Source organism: Callorhinus ursinus, unplaced genomic scaffold (genome assembly GCF_003265705.2).
Source record: "Callorhinus ursinus isolate GAN/ISIS: 27379988/994484 unplaced genomic scaffold, GSC_fseal_2.0 scaffold4, whole genome shotgun sequence".
Classification (NCBI taxonomy): Eukaryota; Metazoa; Chordata; class Mammalia; order Carnivora; family Otariidae; genus Callorhinus; species Callorhinus ursinus.
Window position 1 is genome coordinate 2,092,820 of NW_027397066.1, and position 19,122 is coordinate 2,111,941.

A 19,122-nucleotide genomic window follows, 5' to 3' on the forward strand; every position below is an offset into this window, starting at 1 on the left:
CGCCCGGGGCAGGTGCTTCCCCGCCGCGCCCCGCCCCCTTCTGCCCCCGTCCCTTGCCCCGCCCCCACCCACCACCCCGTCCTCTGCCCCGCCGCGCCCCGCCCCTCCAGCCTTGCCCTCTGCCCCGCCCCCGTCCTCTGCTCATCCCCTCCCGCCGCAGGTGTTTTCCTCGCCGCGCCCCCTGTCCCGCTTCCCACCCTCCGCTCCGCCCTCTGCCCTGCCGCGCCCCTTGCCCCTTGCCCCGCCTCCCATCCTCCGCCCCGCCCCCTACCCCGCCCCGCCCCTTGCCCCGCCCTCGGCCCGCCCCCGGCCCGCCCCCACGCGAGAGTGGTGCTGTGATCTGAGCGGTGAGGCGGCCCTGGGAGGCCAGCCGGGGGGGCGGGGGTTGGGCCGGCGCCTCGGCCGGCCATTGGCAGAGGTGGCCGCCACGGGCTGTCAATCCCGCTGGCCCGGCCTGGCCCCGCCCCGCCGGCGCAGCGTCGAGGGACGCACGGCCGCGGGGCCTGCCGGGACGGGTCCAAGATGGCCGGGCGCCTCGGTTCAGCTCCTGTACGCGGCCTCGAGTCCCATTCATTGCCGCGCTGCTGAGCGGCGCCGCGGGTCGGCTCGAGGGCTCGGGGGCCTGTCCCTGCGGGGCGGGAGGTCGCCATGGCGACCCTAGAAAAGCTGATGAAGGCCTTCGAATCCCTCAAGTCCTTTCAGCAGCAGCAGCAGCAGCAGCAGCAGCAGCAGCAGCCTCCGCCGCCGCCTCAGCCTGTTCAGGCGCTGCCGCAGGCGCAGCCGCCGCTGCCTCAGCCGCAGCCGCCGCCGCCCCCGCCGCCCCCGCCGCCCCCCGGCCCGGCCGTGGCCGAGGAGCCACTGCATCGACCGTGAGTACGGCCCGTTGCAGCTCCCGGCCCAGCGACGGCCGGGGGCGGCGGCGCCCCTGCAGACCCCGGCCCCGCGGCCCCCCGAGCTCAGGGCGCGCGCTGCCGCCCTTCGTGCGGCGAGAGCCCGTCCCGTGGCCATGCCCGGGTCCCCTGGCGTGGGTGTGCGCCGCTCCGCAGGCGGGCACGGCGTCGCCGGCCTCCCCTGAGGGCACCGAGGCGGGCACGGCCCCAGTCCTCTGCCTTTCCCGGCCTGCGAAGTTAGGGGAGGAACTTGCTGCTTTGTATTTGCCAGAAGCGGGCTGTGCCGTGAGCAGAACTTGGAGGAGCCGAGACCGCCGCTTCCCTTCCGTCTGGCCGTCCCTGAGGGGGAGGAGCGCGGGGGCACAGGACATTGGCGACGGGCATGGGAGCCGGAGCGCCGGGGGGAGAGTGGTGACATCATGCCTTTAGGCCGCCGGGGGGGGGGGGGGGGCCGCGGGAGTGCGGGCCCGGCCCAGCGGGGATTCTGTTCCGGGCGCCCTTTGCATAGCCGGTGCCGCAAGCTGGCTTCCCGCGTTCTCGAGGCATGTCGCCTAGCTCGGGAATCGCACTGGTAGCCTCAGGAAGAGACCCGCTTGTGTCAGCTCAGGCTGGTCTGCAGACCCTTGAGTTGTGCCGAGGACGTGGGGAGCTGCTTAGAAGGTCATTATTAAGAAGTGGGAAATAATAAAGCTGACGCGACTCTTAGGAGCGGTCGGCTGAAGTTTCTTGCCTGTTTTCGGTTGGACCTAAAAACAAGCCGTTGCCGAGGGAGAGGTTAATCGCTGCGGGATGAAGGATGTGCATTACACCAGCACTGTGGTCCGGCTTGCCTGCGGTCCCCACGGGCGGCTCCTGCTTCCTTCTTTGGACACGTCCTGCTACTGTTTGAGAGCTAGGGGTCTCTGTTACTTGTGCTTGGAGACCATACCTTCCCGCAGAACCCGAGCACTTTCCCCGCCAAAGTCTCCGTGAGGCCTTCCCCTCGGGGCGTCGCGTTTTCCATCAGGATGTGCACATGGTAGCACTTAATGAGGACAGTTTTCAAGGGGCAGCCCCTTTAAGGAGCTTCCTCTCAGTTTTAGTAATGTTTTCTTACTCGTTATGTTTCTGACGTGATCCTTGCTGTGTCCTGAGAGTTTAATTAGAAAATGAGGATTCCAGGAGTAGTGTTGACTTATATGTTAGGATAAAATTTTAGAAATAAATTAATTTTTATTTTAATAGGTGAAAAACCTTCTTGGATGTATAGAGAAAAACATTTTTTTTTTGAAGATTTTATTTATTTATTTGAGAGAGAGATATGGTGAGAGAGAGCACAAACGGGGGAGTGGCAGGCAGAGAGGCAGAGGGAGAAGCAGGCTCCCCACTGAGCAGGGAGCCCGATGTGGGGTTTGATCCCAGGACCCTGGGATCATGACCCGAGCCGAAGGCAGATGCTTAACCGACTGTGCCACCCAGGCGCCCAAGAATAAAACATTTTTAAAAAACAATTTGACTTATTTCTACGGCAAGTGATTTATAATCATAATTCATTGCAGACTTTTCTTGTAGTGTGCTTCTCCAGGAGGTAGATGTCATGCAAGTTCACACATTGCCTGGCTCTTGTGTAACAGGAAGCACTAAGCGGGGCTCTGGTGGGAAGAGAGACCTTACTGCTGTCACTGTCTGTGGGCTTGTTCAAACACTGGGTCAGTCTAAACATCTGCCATCTGTTTCTTATGCTGATTTGACGAACCTGAATTTGCTTATCTTCAAAATATGGGTACAAAGAGGTTTCTTTCTAAAGCTGCCTTGACAAAAGCAGATAGATGTTGTTTTATTACTTTATTTTAAGGTATTGTGTGATTGACTTATTTTAAAAGTGTAATCTATTATTTTCGTGTAAGTAGTGCACTCACATGATGCAAACTCTAAAATTACAAAAAGGTAGTAATTAAAATGTCTCTCTCCCATTCCTTTTTCCTGAGTACCTTATTCCCAGAGGCAAGCTCTATTATACTTTTCCTTGTGTATCCTAACAGATATAAACCATGCATATATGAAGGTAGGGATTTTAAGTTATTTAAAACAGAAGTATTTCAGAATAGTAACTTCTAAAGTTTTTTAGCATGCTCTGAAATCAACTACATTGGCCTCATTGTAGTTATTTTAAGTAAAATGCATAAATAATCATATTTGTTGGAACTTTGCTGTTGAGAAAGCAGGTATTCATTAATTTGAGTAACAAACTCTGCTTACAAGTTTGGATCTTGGCATTTCTGTTCAGGTGCTTCAGCTGAAAAATCCATTCGCCAAAGTAGGATTGCCCAAAAACAATTTAGAAAGTATCTGTTCTATTTTTATGGTTCTCTGTTGTGTGGCGCTGCAGTGTCACAGCCATGCGTGGGCCTCAGTTGAAGTATCTTGAGTGCCTGCTCGATGCTCAGCATGTAGGATGCAGGGGTGCTGGGTGGGACCGGCTACCGTCTCAGCAGGGCTGGCGTGCAGGGGGATGCCGGAGGGGGGGACGGTCCTAACTGTAATTATGAGGCCATGACATTTGCGTTTGGTACTTTCTTACTGTCCATCAGATTCCCATGTGGTTTCCCCCTGACTTTAATTCTTCATTCATCGATAAGTATTTACTGAACATCTAAATTATGCCTCTGTGGTAATAGCTGCAGGGCTGCAGCAGTCAACAGTTAAAGCTCTGCCCTCGTGAACTTTTCATTTCAGTGAGGGACATAGACAATAAACCAGATGGATAAGCCAAATACAGAGTATGTTAGAGAGTGATAAATAAAGGAGGAATAGCAAAGCAGGGGAAGGAACTAGGAAATGTCAGCATTGACAAAGTGTTGACGTCTTAGATAGGGTGTCCAGGGAAGGGCCATTGAGATTGTGGCTTTTGAGTAAATACCTGGAGAGGGTCAGAGGTAGAGCTGTGAAGGTGTATGGAGGAGGGGCATTCCAGGCAGGGGAAGAGGTCCAAAGGCCCCCTGTTTGAGGAATACCAAGGAGGTCGGTTTGGTTGGTTGAAGTAGTGAGAGGGGGACTCTTAGTAGGGGGTGGGCTCAGAGAGGGAGCGCAGTGCCACACCAGATGAGCCGGCCCTCCCTTGTAGGTGGATTAAAGACATGGGCATTTTTTCTAGGTGCGGTGGGAAGTCATTGCAGGGTTTGGTGGGAGGAGTGGCAGGATTTGAGTTCCATTTTACAGTGAATACGGGTTGAGAACAGAGTGAAGGGGAGCAGAGGCGGAAGCAGGAAACCAGTTAGAAGCTGTTAAAGTGGTCCGGTGAGAGATGGGGGCGGGTTCTGTCGTGATGCTGTCAGTGGCAAGGTGAAAAGTGACTGAAGGTAGAACCAACAGGACTTGTTCCTCTCTGCCAAGTGTGAGGTGATTTAGCTGAGGTTGATGTTCTCATCAGGATATATTCGGCTGCAAATAACGGGAAACCCTGCTGCAGTAGCTCCAACAGGTGAGAGTTCATTCTAAGACAGGGTGAGTCTGTGTGAGGAGGCTGAACAATGAGATGAGGGACCTGGCCCCTTCTTTCTAACTTCCTTTCCTCTCCCTCCCTTCCCCCCTCCCACCCTTCCTCCCCTTCCCAGCACCCAACATGGGGCTCACACTCAGGACCCCAAGATCAAGAGTCGCTCACTGTACTGACTGAGCCACCAGGTGCCCCAGTCTTTCTTCTACTTAGTTTGTAAGCCCTTGTCCTCATTCTTTCCCATTTTTTAAAGTTGAGGGTTTTTTTTTTGTAGAATTGAAGCAATTTTTTATGTATTCTGGACTAGACCCTTATCAGATACATGATTTTTAAAACATTCTTCCTTTCTGTGGATTGTCTCTTCATTTTCTTGGTAGTGTCCTTGTAAAGCACAAAAGTTTTCAATTTTGATGAAGTCCAGTTTTCTATTTTGTCTTTGGTTGCTGTGCTTTTAGGTGTTGTAGCTATGAAACTGTTGCCTAATTCAAGGTCACAGACATGTACTATTCCTGTGTTTTCTTCTAAGAATTTTAGAGTTTTACATTTACATCTGATCCATTTTGAGTTAATTTTTATATATGGCGTAAGGTAAGGGTCCTTCTTCATTCTTTTGCGTGTGGATGTCGAGTTGTCCCAGCACCATTTATTGAAAAGATCCTTCTTTCCCCGTTGAATATATTGGCACCCTTGTTAAAAATTAATAGCCCATACATATATGGATTTATTTCTGGACTTTCAGTTCTTTTTTTTTTTAAGATTTTATTTATTTATTTGACAGAGAGAGAGGGAGAGTGAGCAAGAGAGCACAAACAGGGGGAGCAGCAGAGGGAGAGAGAAGCAGGCTCCCTGCTGAGCAGGGAGCCCGATGTGGGGCTCGACTTCAGGATCCTGGAATCATGACCTGAGCCAAAGTCAGATGCTTAACCAGCTGAGCCACCCAGGTGCCTCGAGCATTGCGTTATTTTATTTTTTTAATCTTATTTATTTTTTTTTAAAGATTTTATTTATTTGAGAGAGAGTGAGCACAAGCTGGGTGAGGGGCAGAAGGAGAAGCAGACTCCCACTGAGCGCAGAGCCGGGTCACGGGGCTTGATCCCAGGACCCCAGGATCATGACCTGAGCTGAAGTCAGATGCTTAACTGACTGAGCCACCCAGGCGCCCCTGGACTTTTTATTTTTTTTATTTTGTTATGTTATGTTAATCACCATACATCATCATCATCATTAGTTTTTGATTTCCTGGACTTTTAATTGGTCTAAATGTCTATCTTCTACCAATACTACACAGTCTTGATTACTATAGTTGTTTTTTTTTTTTTAATCACAATTTCAAATCATGAAATTTGAGTCCTCTAACTTTGTCCTTAAGATAGTTGTGGCTATCCCTGGGCTCTGTGTGTTTCTATATGGTTGTAAGATCAGATTGTCAGATTGCACAAAGAAGCCAGCTAGGATTCTGATAGGGATGGCATTGAATCTGTAGATCGATTTGGGGGGTATTGGCACCTTAACAATGTTAAGTCTTCTGATTTATGAACGTTGGCAAAGTTTTTATGTAAAGGGTCAGAGAGGGGGCCATTTTTAGGCTTTGTGGGCACAGTGTCTCTGTCACAGCTGCTCACCTCGGTGGTAGAATTAAAGCAGCCAGAGGCAGTACGTAAACAGGCGAGCGTGGCTGTGTTCCAGTAACATTTTATTGATGACTTTGAAATTTGAATTTCATGTAATTTTCATATGTCACGAACTATTATTATTATTATCATCATCAACCATTTAAAGATGTGAAAACACTTAGCTTGCAAACCAGCCCAAAATAGGCAGGCTGTAACTTGCCCATCCCTAGAGTAAATATGATCGGACCACTTTTGTGAAGCATTTCTTTTCTGGTTACTTTCTATTAACTAGTTTAAAAAATTATAAAAGTTACACATATATATCGTAAAACATTTCCAAACAGCACAGAAGATCTATCCTAGTCTCGTTCCCTAAAAATAACAATTATTAAACTTATTTTGTCTTCTCTGATTTTTTTAATGCATATACAGGCATTTAAATGTGTCTCAGTTTTTGTTTGCATGACTGAGATCACCCTGTATTTCTCAAAGAGCAGTATATCATGGATATTCCGCTATATATCATATATATGTTCCATAGCGGTGTATATATATATAAAATTCTTCTTAATTGCTGTATAATAGTGTAGAATTTCTTATTTATTTGGAGGTGAAATTCACAGTACATAAAATGAACCATTTTGAAGTGTATAATTCAGTGACAGTTCATACATGGACAATAATTTTTTTTAAAAGAAGGACTTGGAACTGTAATGGCAGGGGTTTCACATTGTCCTGACTTTCAAGTGGACTGCTGACATATTCTCTCCACCTAAGAGAGTCCCCACCCCTGTTAGCTCTAGTTCCTGAAGGTGAGCCAGCCATCTGACCTTGGAGTGGTCCACCCTCAAGACATTTGGTCTTATTCAGACAAGAAGGAAAAAATAAAACACCGTACAAGACACTGGTCAATGTGCTGAACTGAATCAGCTCGGGTGCTAAATATGTGTTAGAGATACGATCTGCCATAGATCCTTGCTGCTCAAAGTGTGGTCTCAGGCCAGCAGTTTGCTGTCATTGTGAGTGTATAAGGAGTACAGACTCTTTCCCCCACCTGAGATGTACCAAATCAGAGTCTGCATTTTGACAAGCTCTGTGAGCAATCTGTGTGCACACTAAAAGCTTGAAAAGCCCCGCTGTAGATGGTCAGGTTCTGTTAACAACACTGTCAGCATTTGTGAGGGAAGACTTGGGCTGTTTGTGTATGTCCAGGTATAGCTGAGGCAATGTCACTTCTCTGTCCCGGGGCCATCGAGCATTTGTGTAGCCCCAAAGTGGGCTGTGACCCTGACACATGAGCCACAGTGGGCTTGAAGAGCTCCCAGTGGGAATGGGGACTTAAGTGGGGACTGGACTTGATGACTTGGAAGGAGCCCTTTCAACCAAGTGCTGGTTTTGTGCCAGGCCGTGTTCTGGGCCCTGGGGTTACAGCAGTGAGCAAGACCAGTAGTGATGAATACTATGGAGAAAACAAAACAGAATAAGGGAGAGAAGGGGTGTGCAATTTTATTTAGGGCATAAGTGCACCGAGAAGGTTCTACTGGAGCAGAGTGGAGGGAGCAAGTTGTTTGGATATCTGGAAGTAGAGATCCAGGGAGAGAACAGAAAACAGTGTGCGTTCATATTTGAGGAATAGTAAGGAGGCCAGTAGCGGAAACAAAATGAAGGGCAGAAATAGACAAGGTTAGAGAGGTGGGAGATTAGAGATGAGGGTCAACCGAATGGGACTTTGTGCACAGTGTAATAAGGACTTTGGACTTTACTCTGCCCAGGTGCATACTTGTGTGGTAAAACAAGTGATCTGATTTATGTTTCTAAATGATCACTTTGACAGCACCAAATGCTGGCACGGCCGAAACTGGGTCGTCACTTAATCATTGCTGGTGGGCATAGAAAATAGTATGGCTACCCTGGAAAACAGTTTGGCAGTTTTTTATAGAAGAGAATGTGCAATTACTGTTTGACCTGGCAGTTGTACTCCTGAGCATTTATCCCAGAGAACTGAAAAATTCTGTTCCCGTAAGAACTTGTACATAGGTGTTTATGGTAGCTTTATTCATAATAGCCAAAATGTGGAATCAGCTTTGATGTCCTTCGACAGGTGAATGGTTAAGCTGCTGCTGCTGGTTAAGCAGCTTCGATGTCCTTCGACAGGTGAATGGTTAAGCTGCTGCTGCTGGTTAAGCAGCTTCGATGTCCTTCGACAGGTGAATGGGTTAAGCTGCTGCTGATGGTTAAGCAGCTTTGATGTCCTTCGACAGGTGAATGGTTAAGCTGCTCCGGATACCTGCCACAACATAGGTAACTCCTAAGGAAATCATGCCAGTGAAAACAGCCAGTCCTGAAAGGCTACAAACTCTTTAATATGTAATATTTTTGAAAGGACATGGTTTTAGGAAATGAGACTGGATGAGAGGTTGCCAGGGTTAGGGAGAGTGTGGTGGGTAGAGGGTGCGGGGGGGTGGCTCTGTGGCTCTAAGAGGGGCCCTTGTGGTGATGGAAATGTTCTGTGTCTGTGGTGGGTCCATAAACTTACACAGCTCATAAAATTGTATAGAACTAAACACATACACATAATGAAGAAAAGACTTTTTTCATTTAGCTTAACAGATTGGTTTTTTGAAATGCACCTTTTTTTAGGTAGTGATTATTACTGTATTTGGTTAGATCACCAGTAAGAAAGACTATTTTTTTATTTTTTACTTTTTAAAAATATTTATTTTAGAGAGAAAGAGAGAGCAAGTGGAGCAGGGTGGGGGAAGTCGAGGGACAAGCAGACTCCATGCTGAGCGCAGAGCCCAATGGGAGGTTGATCTTACTATCCTGAGATCATGACCTGAGCCAAAATCAAGAATTTGGACACTTACCTGACTGAGCCACCCAGGCGCTCCAAGAAAGATCTTATTTTAATGGTCTTTTCTATGACACGGACTGTAGATTGGGGAAATCTTAGTCCTTGGTCCCCCTAATCAAACAGCACTTTTATTTTTAAATTAGGTATGATACATAATTCCAGAATGAGTTTTGGTGTCCCATTCCTTCTTAAAATCTGTCTGAAGGAGCCCTAATGTTTTAGGAGCACTCACATTAGTACCGTACTTGCTGCAAGTGAAGTGGCCGGAGGCGGGGGCAGTGGGGAGGCTTCGGTCCTGCTCGCTGGCTGGGCTGTGCAGGTTCCACCGGAAGGTGAGTGTTCAGAGCCCAAAAAGCGCAAGGCAAGCAGCGTTTTTCCAAGTTCCTGTGGAGTCCAGGCCTTTCCCCTGCCAGCCCTCCACCTGGAACTACATTTTTCAAGCCGGGTCTTAAAAATAACATGATATTAACAATAAGAATTTAGATGAGAGCTTGAATTCCCATTCTTAGAATTCATTCTTCGGTAATTAATGTGGTTCTAGCATGCTTTTGTGGCCTGGCCTTTTTTAGGTGCCTCCTTGCAAATGTGTGTTTCTGTGCACATTGCTTCAGCACGGAAGAGGGGCTGACTGAAGTTTGCGTTTTGAAGGTGAAGTTAACATGATTGCATTTACCCAAGTTGGAAGAGTCAGGACTGCTTACCCTGTTGATCGAGTTCCTGCTCAGAAAAGGCAGTTAGTTCCCTTTTTTCCTTAATTTCCATACTTACTTTTCATGTAGAACAAGCCAGTTTGACATATCGGTTCATCAGTTGGAGTTAAATTCCATGGGGGAATGAAGTGGTTGTGGTTTTCTTAAGTTTCCAAGTTTGCTTATTGGACAAAATAAGATAGCAAGGAGGTATTTCAAGCAGAGACCATAGACTATACAGGAACTGAGTTTGAAGATGCACGACCTAAACTACTGAGTTATTCCGAGTGGCTAGAGTTGCCTGAAGGTTGGGGAATGTGGACGACTGGAAAGTAGCCTGAGGCCATGTTCTAATGGGCCTGGTTAGACTGCGTTTGGCAGCGGGCACCACGGGGCGGTAGCGTGTGCTGTGTGCATTGTGTTGGTGTGCTTGTCGCTTTCAGTGGGTAATACTGGAATGATTGTTTTTCCCCTTTTCTGATAGTTTTTGTTAATGTCTCTTCGTTGGGGTGTCTGAGGGTAAAGTTCGATCCCACACTTTAAAATATGGATATTCTTCAGTGTGATAAAAGAGGGGGTGCTTTTTACAGGATTTAGTTACACTTGTCTGCCTTTTTAAGCAGGCATTTTTCAGAGTTTGATTCTGATGTAGTAAAATTGTGTAGTTCTTTAATGATGTGTCAATTTCACACGTTTAGCCATGTCGGCAATGACAATGGATTTGAGAAAAACAGAGCAAAATTAAAGTATTTGGTAGCAATCAGATGGTTTGTGTTTATGCTTCTCACACAAAACAAGTACTTACTAATTATTGTTTGAATTTCAATGGCTTGTTTAGCACCATTGAACACTGCCTGCAGAATTTTGTGATTCTTGGGCTATCGATTTTTGTGTGGAAAAGGTTCAAATTTCATCATTGCTAGGAAGTGATTGTGAATCAGGTAAGAAGAGAAACTTGAAATATGTGTGCTTTCTTCTTAGCTGTAAGATAGAAAGTATCCTGTGCTCTCTTCATAATAAGGATCATGGAAGCTGCTGCTAAGAGACCTGTGATTGGCTGTCTAGAGTGTGGCAGAGGCGGGATTGCACAGGCCCCGTTTCCCACAGCCTTTGAGCTCCAGTAGGGATCACTCCAAGGCTGCCTTTTTTTGTTTTTTTTTAGTAGCTTTGCTGTTTCTACTTTTTTTTTTTTTTTCCATCTCTTGGTTCCAGAAACTCAGGTTCAAAGTAATTATCATTTATCTTCTGAATCCTATCTGAAAGACTGACTCAACTTTTGAGCCCATTTTAATGTGTATTTTACTTATTCTTCTACAGAAAATGTTGATTTATCCATTTCCTTATCGGCTTTTTATGAACATCTGTGAAGTGCAGGCGTTGTGCTGAGTGCTAGTAACGGAGGTGCTGTGGCCCTTGCTCTTAGTCTGTCATCCTGGGAAGGCGACTCCTGGAGCAGTCATTACCAGAGTGGCCTGGAGGCTGGCTTGCGGGGTGGGGGACGGAGCCCCAGGGGAGCCCCAGGGGAATAGGGCGGGCTTTCCCCACCGGGAGCGCCACAAGGAGGAGGAGCGAGAGGGAAATAGCAGAAGAATGTATTTTTATTTTCTTGGGTGAGATTCATATTCCGTCTTTGACTTTTTGCTCGTTTCATGCACATTTACTCAGGTTCTGGCAAGGCTGGTCTTCTTGAAATCAGGTGCAGGCCTGACAGCTGTGCTGTTTGCTGCTCACTGTATTCTTTTGGTTTATCCCATACACGAAGAGGGAGGCAAAGTTCCTGTTAAGACTGGTATTTGTATCTATCGCTCTGGAAAGGTAAATGTTCCATTGGCCTGGCCGTTCTCCATCAGGCATGTGTGTAATTACTGTGAAGCTGGTAACTTTTTCTGGTACCCTAGTATGTGAATTCAGTTCCTTTAAGGCCTTGGGCAGATTTTCACTTTGGAAATCAAAAGGTAATGGATAGGTAAGTTAGTTTGCTTCCTAAATGCTTAAAATGGTCAATGTTCTTTAATTTTCTTGATGGTGGTCTTACACTGGGCAAATTAATTCTAAGCTTTTGTAATGGAGAAATTAATCTGGCAGTTTAAAGAAGAGAACATTTTAATTCTCAGAGCACTTTCTTCTTAAAATCTAGGTGCAATTTACAAAGAGCACAGTGCACCCTGTTTGGTGTACTTCTGTAAGCTTTGACAAACGCATGTAACTGCTACACAGTAGGGGTTTAGCACAGTGTCCTCACCCCCTCAAGCTTCGGCCACTCCTCTCTCCAGCCCCTGTAAATTACTGATCACTTTCTGTTCCTGTAGTTTGTCTCTTCCAGAACATTATATAGATGGAATCCACCACTATGTAGTCTTGAATCTGGTATATTGAGATTCACCTTGTGTGTAGTAGTGGTTTGCTCCTTTTTACTGCCAAGCAGTATTCTGTTGTCTGGTTGTGGGGGTTTGTTTGTCCGTCTATACCGGGTGAAGGATATTTAGGTTGTTTCCATTATAGTGCTTTTGAAGTGGGTGGCTCCTGAGGATGGGAGGTGAGAACCCTCTGCTTCTTGTGGTCACTTAGGGACTCAGGCTCCTCCCATCCTGTTGGTTCTGTTGGTTCAATCTTCTTGTCTTTATCTGTACAATCAAAAACTGGGTGTTAGGCACGTTTGCTCTAGTTCGAGGGACTAGAATACCCAGGATAAGCTGGTGAGGCAGATACTCCATATATCACTTCCATTCCCATTTTATCTGTGAGAATGAAGGCGTGTGTCTTTCCCTACCTACAGGGAGGCTAAGCAATGGAACTTCTAACTGGGGGGCATGTGTCCCAAGAAGGAAAGATTGGTGTTTGGGTGGATGACTAGGAGGCAGTCTGCAGTATTAACTTACTAGTAAAAGTCCTCTTTAGGAAAGAGACCAGTGGGAAAGACATACTCACCAGACCCTGTAATGATGGTCTCTAATAATTGGCCAGTCATTGGGAAGCCTCCTCTCTACTTGCCGTGAAGGCTTCTCGCTCAGGCCCTGATTCTTTTCTTGTTCGAAACCCCTGCCTGTTCTTTTTGGCTCCTGGCTTCCCCCTTTGGAGGTTTGTCCTTGCCCCTTTTCTGCTCCAGCCACGTCTGAAGTGCCTTTTGGAGGCGTTGCCTTTGTTGGATGGTATAGTTTGTAATAGCCTGTTCCTTCAGATCCACTTTTTGGACCCTGAGGGTTGCACTGGGGACTTAACAGTCACAGGTGTTCGCAGATTAGACCCCTACCCCTTTGGTAATATAATTCCCTCAAAAACTAGTAGTCTTCTGGTTTCGTTGTTTCTAGTTAGTATGATGTACTGGTAACCACACTCAAATTCTTCTCTGAATGTAGTTCTTCAGCCGGGTTTAATTTTTGGCTTCCTCTTTGGATCATCCCTCTGTCCCTTGTTTTGAAGGTGCATATCTCAAAGGTGTCTGAAGCTGCATGTTTGGGTGGGAAGCAAGCACCTTTACTCTGATCTTGAGCGGGCTGTTTGTCTCTTTGTGTTGCCCCAGAAGTCCTTACAGGAGGCTTCTTCCAAGCTTGTCTGGGGGTGTAGAAGTGGTCAGTCTCTCCACCAAGAACATGAGGTCTGCCATCAGTTACAATGTGATTTTGAGCAGTAGAGGCAGCTTGGTATGAAGGGTAGGGATGATGCTGTGTTTCATTGAATCATGTGCCCCCTCCGTCGGTGTGATCTTGGGCGAGTCACTGCACTGCAGTTTCTCCTCTAAAATGGGAAAAATAGGTGCATCAGTGACATCACCCAACTTTTCTATGGAGCGGTGTAGTTTAGGAAGCCTTTAGTTGAGCTCATTTGTGCCTCCCCCAGCTGACCCCACTCTGCCCCCCAGCATGGAGTATGCAGTTTCTTCCTGGTGGTCCGGAAGTGCTATGGAATGAATGAATGATATGTGGAAATTGGTGGAGTGGATAATTCAATACATGTTCACTTTTCCTTGTTTTTTCTTTTAGAAAGAAAGAACTCTCAGCCACCAAGAAAGACCGCGTGAACCATTGTCTGACAATATGTGAAAACATAGTGGCACAGTCACTCAGGTAATTGCACTTTGAACTTTCTAGTAAAAATTAAGACTATATTTTTGTTCCTAATGGGCTAGAATATTCTTTGTCTCCCCAGTTCTCTTAAGACATTTAGAGGCCCATTTTCTCATATTTCTGGCTATAGCTATATGGAGTCATATTTCCTTTTTGTAGCTTAATGAACAATAGTTGTAACCATTATGATAATTGAACAGGGTGTTTATATTTAGTTAGCACTCTTGGTAACTGAAAAATCTTCTGTTTGATATTTTTACATTGTGGCAGTAATCGGAACAGACAGGAGACTGTCCAGTGACATGTCTTGTGTTTGCTTCTCATTGGCACCCTGCTGCTGTTCGGGTGCGCCCAGCAGTGGCCGGCGCCTGCCTACCTGCGCTTGAGGGTCTGCGGGGTCCTGGGCGGCGGACCGTAGGCCAGTCTCCCTTGCTTCCTCATTCTTTTTTTTTTTTTTTTAATATTATTTATTTATTTATTTGAGAGAGAGAGAGAATGAGAGAGAGCACGAGAGGGAAGAGGGTCAGAGGGAGAAGCGGACTCCCCGCCGAGCAGGGAGCCCGATGCGGGACTCGATCCCGGGACTCCAGGATCATGACCTGAGCCAAAGGCAGTGACTCAACCAACTGAGCCACCCAGGCGCCCGCTTCCTCATTCTTTTGTGGTGAACTCGTGGCATCTTCTTTTGTGTCTTTGCTAAGTCTCCTCATTCTCTTTGCTTTCGGTTGTCTGTCTTTCTAACCACTGTTCCTGGTGGCTGTGGAGGATGACTATTTCAGGCCTGTTTCTAGGGCCTGAGTAGGAGACAGATGTGCCTGAGGTTTCTGAATTCTGTTACCTTGTTGGATGTGGTGAAACACTTCTCTCCTTGCTTTTCTTTCTTTTGGAACAATTCACGTTATTGTCCCTGCTTGGAAGCTGGAAAGAGCTCTCTATAATCTGTTAGAATAATAATCTTGATTTTAGTACTGACAGAAACTTAGTGACTCACTTATTTTTAATGGCACCTTGCATTTGTATTTTATATTTTCAAAGTGATTTCGCATACAGTAGTTCATTTTAGCTGAACTTGTTTCATCGTTTGGGAAATGTGGTAGGTGATTTCTGTTTCTAATTTGTAGAAATGTGGGAAGCAAATGAAATAACAAATGAGAGGGTGCCTGGGTGGCTCAGTTGGTTAAGCGACTGCCTTCGGCTCAGGTCATGATCCTGGGGTCCCGGGATCGAGTCCCGCATTGGGCTCCCTGCTCAGCAGGGAGTCTGCTTCTCCCTCTGACTTTCCTCCATCTCATGCTCTCTCTCTCCCATTCTTTCTCTCTTTCAATAAATAAATAAAAATCTTTAAAAAAAAAAAAGAAATAACAAATGAGAGTATGTGCTGAAAATAAAAATTATAAGTTAGCATGCTATTGTAGATAACAACACTGTGATAAAAGTAGGGAAAAAAAGGTTTGAATTCCATCTCTGCTCCTTATAAGCCAGCTGATTTTGGATAAATTTAACTTCTTTCAGTCTGCATTTGTGAACTGTAAGTCCTGATTTTTAGGGTTCTTATGAGATTGGGTGACACTGCGTCCCTGTTTGTTAGCCACGTGGGAGCAAGAGCTCTATAGGGTTGTGAAGAGTCTTGTCCAGAGCTACCAGGTGTCACTGTTTTCATGTGAAGTGACTTAGATCCCTGACAAACATTTGCTCTCCTGCTGCCCTAGCAGAGTTTTGCCCATCTGACCTCCAGCATCCGGGAGTCCAGGAACATTTCACTGTGAAAGCTTACAGACCCAAAAGATGAGCTGTCTTCCACTTGGAATGCTTCCTGCTCTGTACTTACTCTGTTTCTTTTGCTCATTCTCAGTGGAATTGATGGAATGTCAGCTTAGATTTTCATATTAGTAAAGTATGTTGGGATATCTTAGGATTAGTTTGCGGCTCAGTTTGCCATCTTAAATCAAAATAGTAGCTGTTAGTGGTTTTCACAGTAGTGTATTTCTTCTGTTTTTATGGAGTAATGCTGATAGTCATGCTTCTTGTTCTACAGAGGGACATGTTGATGGGATATTTTATTGATCCAGAGAGGTCATCTTCGGTGTCATCAGACCAAAGAATAACTTAGTTTTAAGATACTTTCCATACTTTGCAGGAATTTCAGAGTGTAGAGCTTAAGTAGATATTTTATATATGTATATAGTGTTTTATCAAATCTTTCTTATAGCTGGTATTTCCTGTGATCTCTCCTTGAATATAACTAAAGCTTTGGTACATTTCTGTAGCTTCTGTGATATACTAACTTTGTCTCCAGTGGGGTTATTTCAGTGGTAGCTTCTGGAGTTTTTAATGTGGGAAGTCATCTAAAACTTCATGGATAGTGTGACTGTTAGTGTACTTCAGCTCCCAATTTGGTGGTCTAACCTACTAGTTCCTAAATATGGATGAGAGTCAAGATCATCCAGAAAATTTGTCAAAAATACAGTAATGAAGATACCTCACTGTCCTCTTTCCCAAACACACTTATATTTTCTGTTCAGGTGTAGTCTGGGGATTTGTTTTTAACAAGCCTCCACTTAGGAATACCTTGGGAACCCTTATCTAAGCGTGTGCACCTTGATAAAGTGGTTGGGTAAAAATAAATATACAGAAATCCATAGGTTTCCCACATATTAGCGTAGGTTAGTCAGAAAATATCAGGGTTCAAGATCCAATTCACAGTGGCACCAACATACAGAATTTCAAGGAACTGACAAGAAATACACAGAAAACGTGGACTGCTGTTGGCTTTCCTGAAAGGTATAGATGACTACTTTCCTTCCTAAATGGAAGACTTTTTATTACAAAGCTGAGTTTTCTCTAAATTAATCCATAAATTTAAATAGCCTTGATCAGAATTCTGGTAGGGGTATTTTTGAACTTGTTCACCTGCAAGAATAAATACATGAGTGTTGCAAAGAAAATCAGAAACATCAGCAGTGTGGTGAGAGGTGATGTGCACAATGTTAAATTAGTTGTTAGACATTAAAGGTTTGGGATAGAAAGTTAGGAGAGTGTATGTGTGCATCTGTGTGTGTGAATTTATGGTAAAGATAACATTTCGTATCAATAGGGAAGCGATAGGTTATTGAACCAAATGACTCGAGGAAAATTATGTCTGTGCCGCATATTGCAAACAGACATAAATGTCAGGTTAATTACTTAAGTGTAAAAAAATGAAATTATTATTAAAAATAGGATGTTTGATCTTAGGCGGAGGAAGACTAATAATATAAAGGAAAACATTGTTTTGACTGGAATATAGTTCAGTGTGTCAGACTCCACCTTAATCACACTTGAAAGTAAATTCAACCTGGGGATAGTATTGACAGCATATATATCGAAGATTTAATAGCTGTATAAAGAGCAATTATAAATCATTAAGGAAAAGACTGTCAGCCTAATAGGGAGATAGGCAAAGAACATGACCATGTGGTTCAGGAAGTAAGAAGTATGTGTGGGCCAGTAAACCTGACAGCTTATACGTAGTTTTTGTTTCCTGTGGGAAAATATTCACATTTACTAGTCATCAGGGGAAAGAGACCAAAGCAAAAACAAGAATAGCTTCCATCTGTCAAATTCACAAACATTAAGAAATACAAAGGATTTTTGTCAGAAGTGATAAAACCTTCTTAAAAGAGGCAGTTTGGCAAAAATATCAAGCTTCAGATTTTGGTCTTTGTGGCAGTCTCCCCTGAGGACATTATCCTCGGGAAAGTGTGTGACAATGTCAGCGCAGTGCTGTTCATCCCATTAGAAAATTAAAAATAATCTTAATTTTAATTTAATTTAATCAGCTTACCAGTTGGGGAATTGAAAAAGTAAGATACATTTATAGAAGGGAATGTTAGTTAACTTTGTAAAAGGTGATTGTTAGAAATGTGTATTTGTGACCAGAAAATTTATTAACACTATGTTAACAACTTAAATTTAAAATATCAAGAAAGATATTTGCTCTGGTAAGATAAATACCAAAGAGAGATTTACTTTCCTGTCTAAGACAGTTGATAATGGACAAAATATATATGACAATGGTTTTCAAGACATCAGGCAAAGAGCAACAGCAGTCCTCGAAAAATGGAAAAGTGTGGGAGCCATGACTGCCCCCCCCCGTTACTGTGTGGAGGGAGTTATGTGGGGAGGGGAAACACAGGCAGAGCCGTGGGGTGCATGGTTGAAGAGACAGACAGAGCTGCCAGCTAGAGCCAACTGGCGAGAATCCCGAAGAAGAGAGCGCTGCACAGAATGATCCCTGGAGCCTGCGGAGGGAGGGATTCTTGAGTCTTTAGCTCCTATGGAAGTGCAGGTGCTTATAAGGATAAAACTTAGGGCTGGGGTAGCATCACCTAGAAGGATGAGAAGGAACACTTTCTGGAACACTTGGTGGAAGAGCTCCTGTTCACACCAGCCGCAGTGGACAAGTATCCTTCCTGGGCCTTGGCTGGAGGATGCAGCAGGGTTTGCCCTCACGATGGGGGCTAACTTAGCCCTAAACTAAGATGTTATTCTGGTCCTGCCTGATAAAGCTTACAGGCAAAACCCAAGATCATACTCTTTCATAGTAACATTATTGCATCTCAGAGCAAAGTTCAAGAGTGTTCATAGGAATTCAGAAGTATATAGGGCCCAGCGAGGTAAAAATTAGAAGATCCGGTGTCCAGTCAAAACTTTTCAGGAGTGCAAATAAACAGGAAAATAAAATTCGTAGTGGTCAGTTGAAACTGACTCAGAAATTGCACAGATGGTTAAAAAAAATAACCATGAAAACAGTTACTTTATGTATTTGAGAAGCTAGAGAAAAGATGGAATGTGTTACATAGAGAGACAAGACATGAAAAAGAGCTGCGTTGAACAAAGGTGAGAATGGCTGCAGATTTCTTGCTGGAAAAACCATATGCACCAGCAGTCAGTGGGGTGTCATTTGTAAAGTCTTGAAAACACCTTGCACTGCATAGCCAGTCAGTCTGTCTCTCAAAAACAGAGGTGAAGTAGACATGCAAAAGCTGAAATAATTTATGTCCAGCAGGCAGCCACTCTAAGAAATAGTGCAGAGTGTTTCCAGTAGAAGGAAAGTAAGATGAGAGAGGAATCTGGACCCACCCAGAGGATCGGAGAGCAGGGACATGGTAACGTGGCGCCATGTGACTAGAAGACATGCCTCCTCATTTTCCATCTCTTTAAAAGTTAATGGATGGCTTGCAGCAAAATTAATAACCACGTGTTTTGGGGCTTTATGATATGTGGAAGTAGAATGTGTGACAACACTAGTATAAGGGCTGGCAGTAGCTTGTGTTCGACCGAATAGTGCCCCTGTCCCCAGAGACAGCAGGCCCTGATCCCTGGAATCCTGTGTAAATGTACCTCGAAGGGAAAGGGTCTTCCCAGATGTGATTAAGTTAAGGATCGTGAGATGGAGAGATTATCCCAAGTTGTCCGGGGGACCCTAGATGTAGCCACATGTGTGTCCTTATGAGAAGGAGGCACAGGGAGGTCACACACTCACACACACACACACA

At 45.1% G+C, this 19,122-nt stretch overlaps 1 protein-coding gene across 4 annotated transcripts in view; it reads left to right on the forward strand.

Moving 5' to 3' along the window:
- The first annotated feature begins 503 nt into the window (after positions 1–503).
- HTT (huntingtin) overlaps positions 504–19,122 on the forward strand; it is a 133,570-nt gene continuing 114,951 nt past the window's right edge. For 3 of the 4 annotated variants that reach the window (XR_012377823.1, XM_025887106.2, XM_073891348.1), the window contains exons 1-2: positions 504–869; positions 13,502–13,585. Coding sequence is in view for 2 of the 4 variants with exons in the window: in XM_025887106.2 (XP_025742891.1) it covers positions 649–869; positions 13,502–13,585 (305 nt within the window). In the remaining 2 variants the exon portion in view is untranslated. Of the gene's footprint in view, positions 870–6,642; positions 8,280–13,501; positions 13,586–19,122 lie in introns of those variants that run through there. The other variant, XM_073891349.1, reaches the window with a different exon arrangement.